Source organism: Rana temporaria, chromosome 4, assembly GCF_905171775.1.
Source record: "Rana temporaria chromosome 4, aRanTem1.1, whole genome shotgun sequence".
NCBI classification, from domain to species: domain Eukaryota; kingdom Metazoa; phylum Chordata; class Amphibia; order Anura; family Ranidae; genus Rana; species Rana temporaria.
In genome coordinates this window covers 274,791,285-274,805,071 of record NC_053492.1, presented here as the reverse complement: position 1 = coordinate 274,805,071, position 13,787 = coordinate 274,791,285, and the positions used below count along the sequence as shown (strand labels likewise).

Below are 13,787 nucleotides of genomic sequence, written 5' to 3'. Positions count from 1 at the left end.
CAAAGAGTTCAATCTTTGTTTCATCAGACCAGGGAATTTTGTTTCTCATGGTCTGAGATTCCTTCAGGTGCCTTTTGGCAAACTCCAGGTAGGCTGTCATGCCTTTTACAGAGAAGTGGATTCCGTCTGGCCACTCTACCATACAGGCCTGATTGGTGGAGTGCTGCAGAAATGGTTGTTCCTCTGGAAGGTTCTCCTCTCTCCACAAAGAATTGCTGGAGCTCTGTCAGAGTGACCATCTGGTTCTTGGTCACCTCCCTGACTAAGGCCCTTCTCCCCCGATCGCTCAGTTTGTCCAGGTGGCCCGATCTAGGAAGAGTCCTGGTGGTTTCAAATTGCTTCCATTTACAGATGATGGATGTGATCATTGGGACCTCCAATGCTGCAGACATTCTTCTGTATCCTTCCCCAGATCTGTGCATTGATACAACCCTGTCTTGGAGGTCCACAGTCAATTCCTTTGGACTTTCATGGCTTGGTTTGTGCTCTGACATGTACTGTTAACTGTGGGACCTTATATAGACAGGTGTGTGTTTTTCCAAGTCATGTCCAATCAATTGAATTTACCACAGGTAAATCAAGTTGTAGAAACATCTTGTTATGTTTTTTATTTTTATTACATTTGCAAATATTTCAAACAAACTTTTTTCACGTTGACATGGAGTATTGTTTGTAGAATTTTGAGGAATATAATTAATTGAATGCAGTTTGAAATAAGGCTGTAACATAACAAAATGTGGAAAAAGTGAAGCGCTGTGAATAATTTCTGGATGCACTATACAATATGGCTGTAAGACGATTCTCGGAAATCAGTTCATACTCCTTCCACGTACCCTCTAGAAAGGAGGTCATAATGTGTGGACTGAGTAGAAGGGCCAGTGGCAGCAGTAGGCAGTCGTCTGCCGATAGAGGGGTACAGCCAGTCCAGTCATTGACTCAGTGGGGGGGGGGTCTTTTAGAGCCCCAGCTGGATGTCTAATCTCCTCCCTATACATGCCCTGCCCCCCTCTAGTATCTCCCTCTCTTTCCTGGATGCTTAAATTCTTTGCATACAGCAGAGACATCTTCAGGGATTGAGGCCACCTATCCTGGACACATGGAGGTAAGAGACAGGGCGGTTGGCTGATGGGGCTTTGTGCATTTAAGCAAGGAAGCAAGTGAGGAACACTGCAACCTTTTGACTGCTGCCAGAAACAGAGCCCAGGTCCAGAGTCCTCACCCCTTTCCTCCTTTGGTTCACAGCCCTCACCTTCTTTTATCCACAGCCTTCATCTCCTCCTCCTTTGGTCCACAGCCCTATCCCCTTCCTCCTCTGGTTCACAACCCTCATCCCCCTCCTCCTTCGATGCATAGCCCTCCCCCTCTACACAACAGCGCTTACACAGCCCTTTGGGTTCATTTGCAGCCATGGGGATGTCTGTTAGGATCTGTTCTGCAAATGCATGCTTTTTTCCAGCTTACTGTATGTCTGCTATGCTGGGCCAAGAGGCTCACACCTTCAGCTTGTCATTTTGGACACCTTTCAGCTAACTGTTATGCATTATACTACTGTTACTCAAGTACCACATGGCCATACCTGTATTTATTCAAAAGATACATGACTGGTGTGCCAGAGCCTAGGGCAGCAGGGTAAGGGTGGTGTTTAGGGGTAGTAAGGCTGCCAATAGTGGGCTACAAGCAGCACTACCTTTAAAAAGGGGGATCCTCTCAGGTAGCCTGTAAAGGAGTTTGCAGGTACCCTGTCAGGTAAGCGGAACAGGGCCTAATAATTTCTAATGACGGCCCTGGGCAATTGAGAGGGTTCATAAACTGTTGCCCACAACAAGATGTGTTTTGATTTTTATTAATTCAATAATAAATGAACACTTGACATACATACCTTTTTTACAATTTCCTTGCACAGAAAGGAGAAATGTGGCTATGTTTGGGATGTTTCATAAAGCACTCTATTTGCAAAGTTTTATCGTTCTAAAATGTGCCCATGTAAACACTAGTGTGTTCTATTTTTTATACATTTACTGTATGCTTTCCTCAGGATACCTTTGCACAACAAGGTTATATAGAATATAAATCATTGAAAAAGAAAATAATATATTTTATGATTATAGGTATTACAAGTTGTTTGCATATGTTCTGCCCATATGTCATTTGATGCTACATATGTTAAAATGTATTTAGTGTACAAATACACATCCCATTCTTGTACATCCCCTTAATCATTTCCTACTCTTTCATTGGATCTCCCTACTCACGGAGTCTGTGTTATCCTCACACACAGCGTGGGGAGGGGGAGCGAGCAACGCTTGCCTCAGTCACTGCACAGTCACATCCCTCAGGCTGCACATCAGCACATTGCTCTTTCTTAATTCATCTCCCATTGTGGTTTTATTGTCTCTGGAGTGTCAACAATTTCCTATCCTCTGCTTTTTAGGGGGAGGTGAGAGGGATTTAAAGCCCTGAAGATGGCGACCGGGATGAGCTGGCAGCAGCAACAGCATTATTACGGTGGAGGGGCTTCTGCCAGTGCTGCCAAGTTTGTACCCTCGTCTTCTGGTGTGATGGCACATCAAGCCGGTTTGAACATGGAGTACACTGCAGACCTGCACCTTAAGATGAGCAAAAAGATAGCACAGCTGACCAAGGTAACTGACAGTTGCTGATGGGTCTATGATGTTGGAATGTTTGCTTAGGTTGGCCTTCAAATTGTTTCCTTTTAATATCATACATTGTAATATAATGCTGATCAAGGCATTTAACACAAAAAAATCAGGATTGTTTGAAATTGGTATGGAAGAGAGCTATTCATAAGTTTCCTGATATCATTGTACGGTTACTTTGGGGAACTTAGATTTACTTATGCACAAACATGGTAGTGCAGCAATACCTGCTTACACCTTACTGCAATGTTCCTCTTGGTAGATGTGCTAACTCTGCAGGTATAGATATTCAAATACTTTATAGGTATTCGTTTTTATATTTGTAGATAAATTGAATAGATTTTTAGTGACATATCATTTGGGCAGACATGCTTATCTTCCCATATGGTAATACCTAAAATATCCTACAAATCATATCTGAGTATGAATGATTTTTTTATTTTATTTTTTTCTGTTATTTCTATATTCTTAGACAGGCTTTTGGGTTTTTAGTTTTGCTTGAGCACCCACTTTATACCACTGCCAATAATTTTGTACCTGTCTTCCACACATAGAGTTTCTCTCTTTTATTTACTGTAATCTGTCAATCTACATCAGTTTCCTAATTTTTGGAAGGTTCCGTGATAGGGGCCATCTTTTTTTTTTTTCCCAAGAAATGTCTGATAAGTTAATCTTCTTGCCATTTGCATATGCCTGTAACAAATAATTTCTAAGAGGCATAGCAGCATATGACAAGAGAAGACCAGAAATAGCCAACAAGTATAACATCGCATGCACTACTTAAAATGGTTGATTGTAATGAATTGTGACATATTCATTTTAATAAATGATACTTTTTGCATGGCTGCGGACTGTCATACACTGTAACGCAGTTAAATATTTTAGTTGGCATTTGGCAAAATACAAAGTCGCTTTGGAAGTAAGATAAAAGAATGACACTCACCAATATACTGATGGTGTATGCAGAAGTGTTAGTAGGTATGAATCTTCATATGGCTACCAGTACCTGATGTGTGCCTCACACTGGGCACAACTTGTGGATGTTATCTTTTACACCTGGCTTGCTTGCTGGAATGCAGAGTACACACTGAACTAGTCAGTGCCTGCCTATAGAATTGCGGCATGTACTTGGTCCTTTATATCCACTGATAAGTGACAAGAAGGCTTTTCTAGATTCTGTTTATCTTATTCAGCAGCATTGTTTAATGTAATCTACAGCCTGCATTACTGTGGATACATTAATTGGTAAACATGTACACAAAAATCTTGTCTTGAACTGCTCAAAAGGTTGCTCATACTGTACAGTATCTCACAAAAGTGAGTACACCCCTCACATTTTTGTAAATATTTTATTATATCTTTTCATGTGACAACACTGAAGAAATGGCATTTTGCTACAATGTAAAGTAGTAAGTGTACAGCTTGTATAACAGTGTAAATTTAGGGTCCCCTTAAAAAGAACTCAACACAGAGCCATTAATGGTTTTTGGCAACAAAAGTGAGTACACCCCCAAGTGAAAAAGGACAAATTGGGCCCAATTAGCCATATTCCCTCCCTGGAGTCATTTGACTCATTAGTGATACAAGGTCTTGGTTGTGAATGGGGAGCAGGTGTGTTAAATTTGGTGTTATTGCTCTCACTCCCTTACTGGTCACTGGAAGTTCAACATGGCACCTCATGGCAAAGAACTCTCTGAGGATCTGAAAAAATTGTTGCTCTACATCATGGATCCTGAAACTACGGCCCTCCAGCTGTTGTAGAACTACACATCCCATGAGGCATTGTAACACACTGACATTCACATACATGACTAGGCATGATGGGAATTGTAGCTCCTTAACAACTGGAGGGCAGTAGTTTGAAGACCCATGCTCTACATAAAGATGGCCTAGACCAGAGGTCTCCAAACTTTTTAAACAAAGGGCCAGTTTATAGTCCTTCAGACTTTAGGAGGGCCAAATTGTGGCCAGCGTGGGCAGAAAATGTCCTGGGCCCGGCATCAGTGAGAAGTAATATGGCCTCAGGGTTGGTGGTCAATAGGAGTAGGAGTAGTGCCCCTATCAGTAGAAGGAATAGTATCCAATCAAAGTTATCGGTGGAAGTAATGGTGCCCCACTGTTGGTGTCAGTGAGAGTAATAGTGCCCCAAGGGCCAGATAAAGGCTAGCAAAGGGCCACATCTGGCCCTCGCAGTTTAGAGATCCCTGGCCTAGACTATAGGAAGATTGTCAAGACCCTGAAACTGTGCTGCAGCAGGGTGGCCAAGACCATACAGCGGTTTAACAGGACCACTCAGAATAGGCCTCGCCATGGTCGACCAAAGAAGTTGAGTGCACATGCTCAGCGTCATATCCAGAGGTTTTCTTTGGGAAATAGATGTATGAGTGCTGCCAGCATTGCTACAGAGGTTGAAGGGGAGGGGGGTCAGTCTGTCAGTGCTCAGACCATACACTGCACACTGCTTCAAATTGGTCTGCATGGCTGTCATCCCAGAAGGAAGCCTCATCCAGTCTGTCTAAAAATGATGCACAAGAAAGCCCACAAACAGTTTGCTGAAGACAAGCAGACTAAGGACATGGATTACTGGAACCATGTCCTGTGGTCTGAGACCAAGATAAACTTATTTGGTTCAGATGGTGTCAAGCAAGTGTGGCGGCAACCAGGTGAGGAAAACAAAGACAAGTGGGTCTTGCCTACAGTCAAGCATGGTGGTGGGAGTGTCATGGTCTGGAGCTGCATGAGTGCTGCCAGCACTGGGGAGCTACAGTTCATTGAGGGAACCATGAATGCCAACATGTACTGTGACATACTGGAGAATTCTAACATAACGACCCCAAACACACCTTCTAGACGACCACTGCCTTGCTAAAGAAGCTGAGGGTAAAAGTGATGGACTGGCCAAGCATGTTGCCTGACCTAAACCCTTTTGAACATAGCAAGGTCTCTAAAATCCTGCAGCTCAGTGATGTCATCATGGAGGAGTGGAAGAGGACTCCAGTGACAACCTGTGAAGCTCTGGTGAACTCCAAGCCAAAGAGGGTTGAGGCAGTGCTGGAAAATAATGGTGGCCACACAAAATATTGAGATTTTGGGCCCAATTTTGAACGTTTCACTTAGGGGTGTACTCACTTTTGTTGCCAGAGGTTTAGACATTAATGGCTGTGTGTTGAGTTATTTTGAGGGGACAGCAAATTTACACTGTTATACAAGCTGTACACTCACTACTTTACATTGTAGCAAAGTGACATTTGTTGCAGTGTTGTCACATGAAAAGATATAATAAAATATTTAGAAAAATGTGAGGTGTGTTCTCACTTGTGAGATACTGTGTTTGTATATTTACATTTGCCAGAAGGGAAATGCTCGCTGCACTGACATCCTCAATGGCAAATCAAGTTCAGCTCAAGGCTTTCTTAGTCAAATGTACATATCTTGTCAAGTAGATTTTCTGTTATTATACATAATAATTAGGCAAAACTATCTTACCCAGCACTGTTGCTTGTTTTATGCCTTAAAAAATGTATTCTAAAAATCAGAAATTTGAATATAGGATTACCGTATATATTTTGGAAGGATGCTCAAAATGTGCTATGTTTTTATTTATATCCTTTGTTTTGAGCATTAACTTTCTGACATCATTCTGTCAGATTCTATGACCTAGATATATCAAGGGTGCTGAGCATTAACACTTATTAGCGGCTATTTGTTTAGGATAGCAGACAAATCCGTAACCTGTGTAATCATGGATAAATCTGGGCCTGAATAATTTTAATAAAATGGATTTTGAATATAATGTAGTAACACATAATTGTTATAGCTATTTTATATTTATGTATTTTTGTGACATATGGCCATGCATCAGCATGTTAGAATAAACATATGTAGTGCAATTGCAGAACACTAAACCAACATGTTGAATATTATACATTGTGCTACGCAATCTGTAAAGGATGGAGAAAATGAGTTCAATGATTCTTGACCTTTTTACCTCTGCTCTAATGGCTTTCTAGGTTAATGTATTCAAATTGCTGTAAGCAGCTAGATACTTTTTATTCAACATACAGAGATCATTAGAGAATATCACATGTGTTGGGGGCATTTACTTATTTTGCTTAACAGTGCTTAAAGCTGAATTCCAGGAATTCAGCTCATTTGAAAAAATGAGGGCACACTATGAGTTGAGTCCAGCGAGGTGCATGACACCTCCAGGGCTTAATGCTATTTACTAGTGCTGTCAAACGATTAAAATTTTTAATCGCGATTAATCGCATTAATGTCATAGTTAACTCACGATTAATCGCTCTAATTTATGATGAATTTCCCCACAAATATCGCACAATTCTGCAAGTGATTATAATTTATTATCGCTGTTTTCTAGCTGATCTAAAACCATTTTTGACATAAAGGGACACTTTTGGACAATCTACAGTTTTTCAGGCAGAAAGAATAGTTTTTATTTTATAAAAGAACATGTAGGGCACTGGGCAGACCACTAGGGACAAGGGGTGTGTGTATTTTTTACATACAGTACTGTAATCTATAAGATTACAGTATACTGTGTGTATTGTGTTTGTTTACTTTTTTAAATTTGGCGCCGTTCTCCGCTCCCGTGCGTCGTAACGTCGCAGGGAACGGAGCTCGGCGGCACACAGGCACTGTGAATCGAGCGAGGAGGACCCGCCGAGCGAGGAGGACCCGCCAAGCAAGGAGGACCCGCCAAGCAAGGAGGACCCGCCAAGCAAGGAGGACCCGCTCGATCACACAGCGGGGTGGCATCGCTGGATCCAGGGACAAGGTGAGTAACTTGCCTGTGAATCCAGCGAGAAGGTAAGCCGCGCTGCGCCGCTGCACACGCTGCATGTCCACCCCGAGGGCTCCTGCGTTAATCGCGCGATAAAAATATTGACAGCGTTAACATGGGTTTGCGTTAACGCCGTTAATATCGCGTTTAACGCACAGCCCTACTATTTACATTTGACAGCGTTAGGCTTCATGTACACAAGACGTTGTTCAGCCTCTCCTGAACGATTTAACTTGACAGCTAGAAACCGGTGTCTAAAAACGTTTGTTTAGCTGCGTTTACATGCCATGCCGCGTTTAGCCATGTTTGGATTTAATTTACATTTTTTTTGGGTTAAAATGAAAAACGTCTTTAAAGGAAACCCTGCTAAACGTGAGTTGGCGCTTGAAATGTCTCTGAACACAGCTTCTGAATGCATTCCAGAAAAAGCCTCTAAACACAACTGCCTAGAAACGACTATAAACGACCCTGTGTACATGTAGTGATAAGATAACAGAGGAGAGTTCAGGAGCAGTTAAAAAAAAACAAAAAAAAAACAACTGCTCCTAAACGTCCGTTTACCGGCAGCAGTGTACATGAGGCCTTATAGTACTTCCAGGAGACAGGTATTGCTGTAGTTCCCAGAGAGCGGTGCTGATCCTTCTGAGTGTTGCATCTCAAACAGAATAGTCCCTTGTATCTGCTATGCCCACCCCCCCTCCTGATCATTCACAGGAGCCTTTGTAATATGTGAACACATTCAAAAAATACAAAGGCTTCTCTGAATGCACAGAATAGGTAAGTATAACATGTTTGTTATTTATAAACAAAATAAACAAGACTTTAATATCACTTCCAGCTTTAAAGCAACCAAGCTAATATGATGTCTAATTAAACATGAAAATGTTAAACTATAGCCAGCTTGTAAAAGAAGCTCTTACCTTTTCAGTGGCTCATATCCTAAAATGTCACCGTCTTGCAGATCTCTAGCTGCTACAGATTTTCAACACATCGAGGTGTGCTAAGTTCTTGCCTACCCGCTGCATGATGTTTCTCCTTCTGGCTGGGTTCACACCAGTGCGAATTGGATGTGGTTTCCCTGCTTTCAATTCGCATGTCAGGAGATTGTGGCTCAATGTAACCGATTTACACAACTTCAGAGTGGCTTCGGTGCGAATTGTACAGGAGTCCTGTGTGTCTTCTGGTCCATCTCAGGTCCAAATTCAGCAAAAAATCCGGGCTGAAATCAGATGTTAAATGGAGACGCACTGGACCCCTGCTGGAAGCCGCTCCGTTGGTCAGTGTGAACCCAGCCTCTGGTGCAAAAAAATCTCTAATTACATTGGAGATGGAAGGAGGAACCACAGTGCATGGTGGGCGGAGTAGTTATTTGACACACCCAGAAATGGTGGATTGCAGCAGCTTGAGATCTGTAATGGGGTTTGGAGACATGGGATGCCAGAAAGTATACAGTATTTGTGTTTCTTCTACAGATTTGGATTTAGTTTACACACCAAAATGACAGGGTCACGTTAACCAGTTGGCGACCAGCCGCCGCCGTTTTACGGCGGCAGGTCGGCTCGGCTGCGCAAAATCATGTAATATTACGTGATTTCACATTTCAGCCACTAAGGGTGCGCACCCCTGGTGCCGCCGCGCGTGCCCGGCGGGCACGATCACCGCTGGGCACCCTCGATCGCTCGTTACAGAGCGAGAAGGGAGCTGTGCATGTACACACACAGCTCCCGGTCCTGTCAGGGGAGAAATGACTGATCGCATGTTCATACAATGTATTAACAGCGATCTGTCATTTCCCCTAGTCCGTCCCACCCCACCTAGGGAACATAATTAACCCCTTCCTCGCCCCCTAGTGTTAACCCCTTTCCTGCCAGTGACATTTTTACAGTAATCAATGCATTTTTATAGCACTGATCGCTATAAAAATGCCAATGGTCCCAAAAATGTGTCAGAAGTGTCCGAAGTGTCCGCCATAAGGTCGCAGTACCGATAAAAATCGCAGATTGCCGCCATTACTAGTAAAAAATAAATAAAATAAAAATGCCATAAAACTATTCCCTATTTTGTAGACGCTATAACTTTTGCGCAAACGCTTATTGTGATTTTTTTTTACGAAAAATATGTAGAAGAATACGTATAAGCCTAAACTGAGGAAAAATATATATATAAAAAAAACTATTTTTGGGGAAAATATATTACAGCAAAAGGTAAAAAATATTCTTTTTTTTTTTTCAAAATTTTGCTCCTATTTTTGTTTATAGCGCAAAAAATAGGTGATCAAATGCCACCAAAAGAAAGCTCTATTTGTGGGGAAAAAAGGACGCCAATTTTGTTTGGGAGCCACGTCGCATGACCGCGCAATTGTCAGTTAAAGCGACGCAGTGCCGAATCGCAAAAAGTGGCCCGGTCATTGACCAGCAAAATGGTCCGGGGCTGAAGTGGTTAAAGCTAATTCCAGTCACAATATCTTTTTTTTGGATAGGGGTTAAAACATCTGTAAAATAAAACTGTTGCCTGCGTCCCCACTTAAGCTGTTCACACCTTGCGGGTGCGCTCCTGTGTCATACACGCGGCATCCATAGACTCGGCCCTGCCCCCCCCCCCCCCCCCCGGCGGCCGCGTCATTGGATTTAATTGACAGCGGCGGGAGCCAATGGCTGCGCTTCTATCAATCTATCCAATGAAAAGCCGAGAAGCCATGGAGAGAGCGACGTGGGATCATGCCCATGGACATTCAGGGCTCACGTAAGTGAAACGGGCGGGGGGGCAATGGGGGCTGGTGGGGCCGGTTACTGCAAGGTGCTTACAACCACTTTAAAGCGGAGTTCCGCCAAATCAGCAGCTACAAAAAGTGTAGCTGCTGACTTTTAATAATCAGACACTCACCTGCCCCACGGTCCAGCGATGCGGGCGTACGAATCCTCGCTCCCCCCCCTCTCCACGGCGCCGGCATTCTTACTGTGGGAGCCCAGCTGTGGCTTCACAATTGGCAACACACTGTGCATGTCTGAGCCATGCTGCACCCTGTGAATGGCTGGGAAATCTTCTGTGTACCAGAAAATTGCATGGAGGGAGGGGGGGGGGGGAGAGGTGATCTTCCTTCCAGAGCCCCGGGGGATATGGGAGATGAATGACATGCCAAATGTGGCATGTCAGGGGGTCACCATCACTTAAAGCAGAAGTTCAATTTTTGGGTGGAACTCTGCTTTAAAAGGAGAAGTAGGGCCAAAGCTTTGGCCCTAGGTCTCCTATTGATCACAGGAGTGCAGTTCATTCTGCACTCCTGTGACTCATTTTCAACTGACAGCGAGCTAAATCCTGCTGTCGGCTGATGTCACTCACCCGGTCTAGGCGCTGGATTGATTCCAACTTTACAGTAGTACTTTACAGTAGTATCCAAACCGGCAGCTTGCTCAGCCTCTCAGTGAGTTGCTGGGAGACTCAGGGGCAGAGCAGAGAGCCAGTGACTGAGAGTCAAGGCTCTCTGTTCAGAGTGGAAAGGAGAAATGATTGATCAGGGATGTTTGATCTGTCAGTTCTCAAGGCCACATACACACGATAGAATCTATCCGCAGATAAATCCCATCGAATGGGTTTCAGCGGATAGATTCTATGGTGTGTACACTCCGGCGGATATTTATCCGCGGATATTTCCGAATTCCAGCAGATAAATATTTGTCGACATGCACAGAATATCTATCTGCTGGAATCGGATCCCACGGATGGATCTGCTCGTCTGTACAGACTCACCGGATCCATCCGTCCAAAGGGATTCCCCGCACGCGTCGTAATGATTTGACGCATGCGTGGAATTCCTTATATGACAGCGTCGCGCCCGTCGCCGCGTCATAATCGCGGCGACGGCGCGACACGTCATCGCCAGAGGATTTCGGCGCGGATTTCAATGCGATGGCGTGTACACGCCATCGCATAGAAATCTGCTGAAATCCTCGAGAGGATTTATCCGCGGATACGGTCCGCTGGACCGTATCCGCGGATAAATCCTCTCGTGTGTATGGGGCCTCAGTGTAGAGGCGACGGACAGATGCAGCACAGATCGATGCTGCATCCACCTGGGTGAGTATGCTTTATTTATTTTTTGAGAAACCCCATACTACTCTTTTAATATTTGTTCACCATCCTTTATATTAGTTGTCACAGTAGACCAAGATGGTCCAGAATTAGAACATCATTTTAAAATATGTTTAAAAAAGCCCATTTTAAAAGCAAATTAAAAAGAATGTTGTTACAAATGCAATTTCATAGAAGATAACATTTGCAATGGTTTTTGCTGGAAACGAAGTCAGAAGAGATGATCTGATAGAATTTGACACTGTTTGCTCCTCTATAATTACAAGGATATTGTTGCTGTTCCGTTGATAGGCATATGATTGGCCATTGTTCCAATTAAATTAGACCTTGAGTGCAGTGTTTAGCAGGTTAGCAAATCTCATAACAATTTCACTAGAGGGAAATTAATGTATGCTACTTAGGTATCCACAGATATCAATGTTATAAAATATGACTTACTTTTAAAGTGCCAATGTGTTTCTAATGAGCATACCAGGGAAAGGAGAAAACACTAGCTTTTGTCTGCAAAGCAACATTTCCTATATGGGTTAGAAATGTTTATTAAGAATTTCTGGAAATGTCATCTCCAGCTACAGCTTTTAGAATTCATCAGCAGAGTGACTGACTCAGGGAATTAATCCAGCTGTCATTACAGGGTCAAAAAGCATGCAATTGGCAGCTGCTTCAGTAGGGCTTTGCTTGTCTTTCCATGGATCATCAGTATCAGTATTTGGAAGAAAAGATCACAATTCATGGAGAGTGTTGTTTTTTTTTTTTTTTTTTCTGTATATTTTGCCAACTTCTATAGGTGTGCGCAGCCTATTGAATTAGGACGTGCATGCCAAAACTCCAACACACAGACACACACTTGTCAATGTAAAACATTAATATTTTAACTTATTAAAACATTTAATTGATTGCTAGAGCTTGGGTGTTACCCTACTCATTCTCGTGAACATTATAGTGTTCTGTTCAAACACTCAGGCTGTAGGCCAACTTACTCGAACCATCACAGTGGACTTCTACACTTCCTTCTCTATTTTCCTACTATCCTATCATCCATTCTTATTTTTGTTTTTTTGTCTATCCTTTTATTTTTATTTATATTTATTTTATAACTCATTTTATTTAAACAGTAATAAAGTAATGCTTTACATAATTATACTTCAATATTCCAGGTCCAAGTAAAACAATTTATATGATAAATAGTATTTCCAACTACAGTCATGAAAATCTTGATGTAATGATTTATTTACTTTTCTATTTTCTGTTGAGTTTATATAATTTACTTATCTGTACATATATAGTGGACAATGACGTTTTTTTTTCAAACCTGTTGTAAGTTGGATAACTTATTACAACATGTATAACACAAGATTTATACTTGGATTATCATATTCATTCAATAAAATACTTTTGGGTAGATTCAGGTAGGGGCGCACAATTTTAGGTCGGCGTAGACTAGCATGTTTACACTACGCAGCCTTAAGTAAGAGAGGCAAGTACATGATTCTCAAAGCACTTGCCTCCTTACTTAGGGCAGCGTAGTGTTAACGCGGCGGGCGTAAGGGCGCCTAATTCAAATGGGTTGGAGGGGGCGTGTTTAATGGTAATGAGGCTTGACGTTTCTTGGCTACTGCGCATGCGCCGGGCACCTACATTTCCCAGTGCGCATTGCGGCTAAGTACGCCGTACGGGCCTATTGATTTCGACATGGACGTAAACGACGTAACTCCCGATTCGCGGACGACTTACGCAAACGACGTTAAAAATTCGAACCTCGTGGCGGTAACGGCGGCCATACTTTAACATTGTTATTCCACCTAATAGGTGGAATAACTTTAGGCCTCCTAAGGCCTTACGGAAACGGCGTAATTCGACTGCGGCGGCCTGGCGTACGTTCGTGAATCGGCGTACAAACTCATTTACATAATCTACGCCGACCGCAATGGAAGCGCCACCTAGCGGGCATCCGAAAAATTGCAATCTAAGATAGGACGGCGCAAGCCGTCCTATCTTAGATATGTTTAAGCGTATCTCTGTTTGAGCATACGCTTAAACATACGTCGGCGTAGATTCTGAGTTAGGCCGGCTTATCTACAGATAAGTCGGCCTAACTCTTACTGAATCTACCTATTTGACAAGGAAAACATTTTATTGAATTACCTATTAACATAAACAAAGCTAGGCAGGTAAAAAAGGTCTAAAGTTGCAGTGATAATACCTGCATTGCATCTGTATCTGAATGAACTTGACTACTT

The 13,787-nt window shown here is 42.7% G+C and overlaps 1 protein-coding gene across 2 annotated transcripts in view; it reads left to right on the top strand.

The window, feature by feature from the left end:
- Window positions 1-2,305: 2,305 nt before the first annotated feature.
- FAM184A (family with sequence similarity 184 member A) overlaps window positions 2,306-13,787 on the top strand; it is a 307,530-nt gene continuing 296,048 nt past the window's right edge. For both annotated transcript variants that reach the window (XM_040350321.1, XM_040350320.1), the window contains exon 1: window positions 2,306-2,642. In XM_040350321.1, coding sequence (XP_040206255.1) covers window positions 2,463-2,642 — 180 coding nt within the window. In that variant the 5' untranslated portion in view covers window positions 2,306-2,462. The remainder of the gene's footprint in view (window positions 2,643-13,787) is intronic.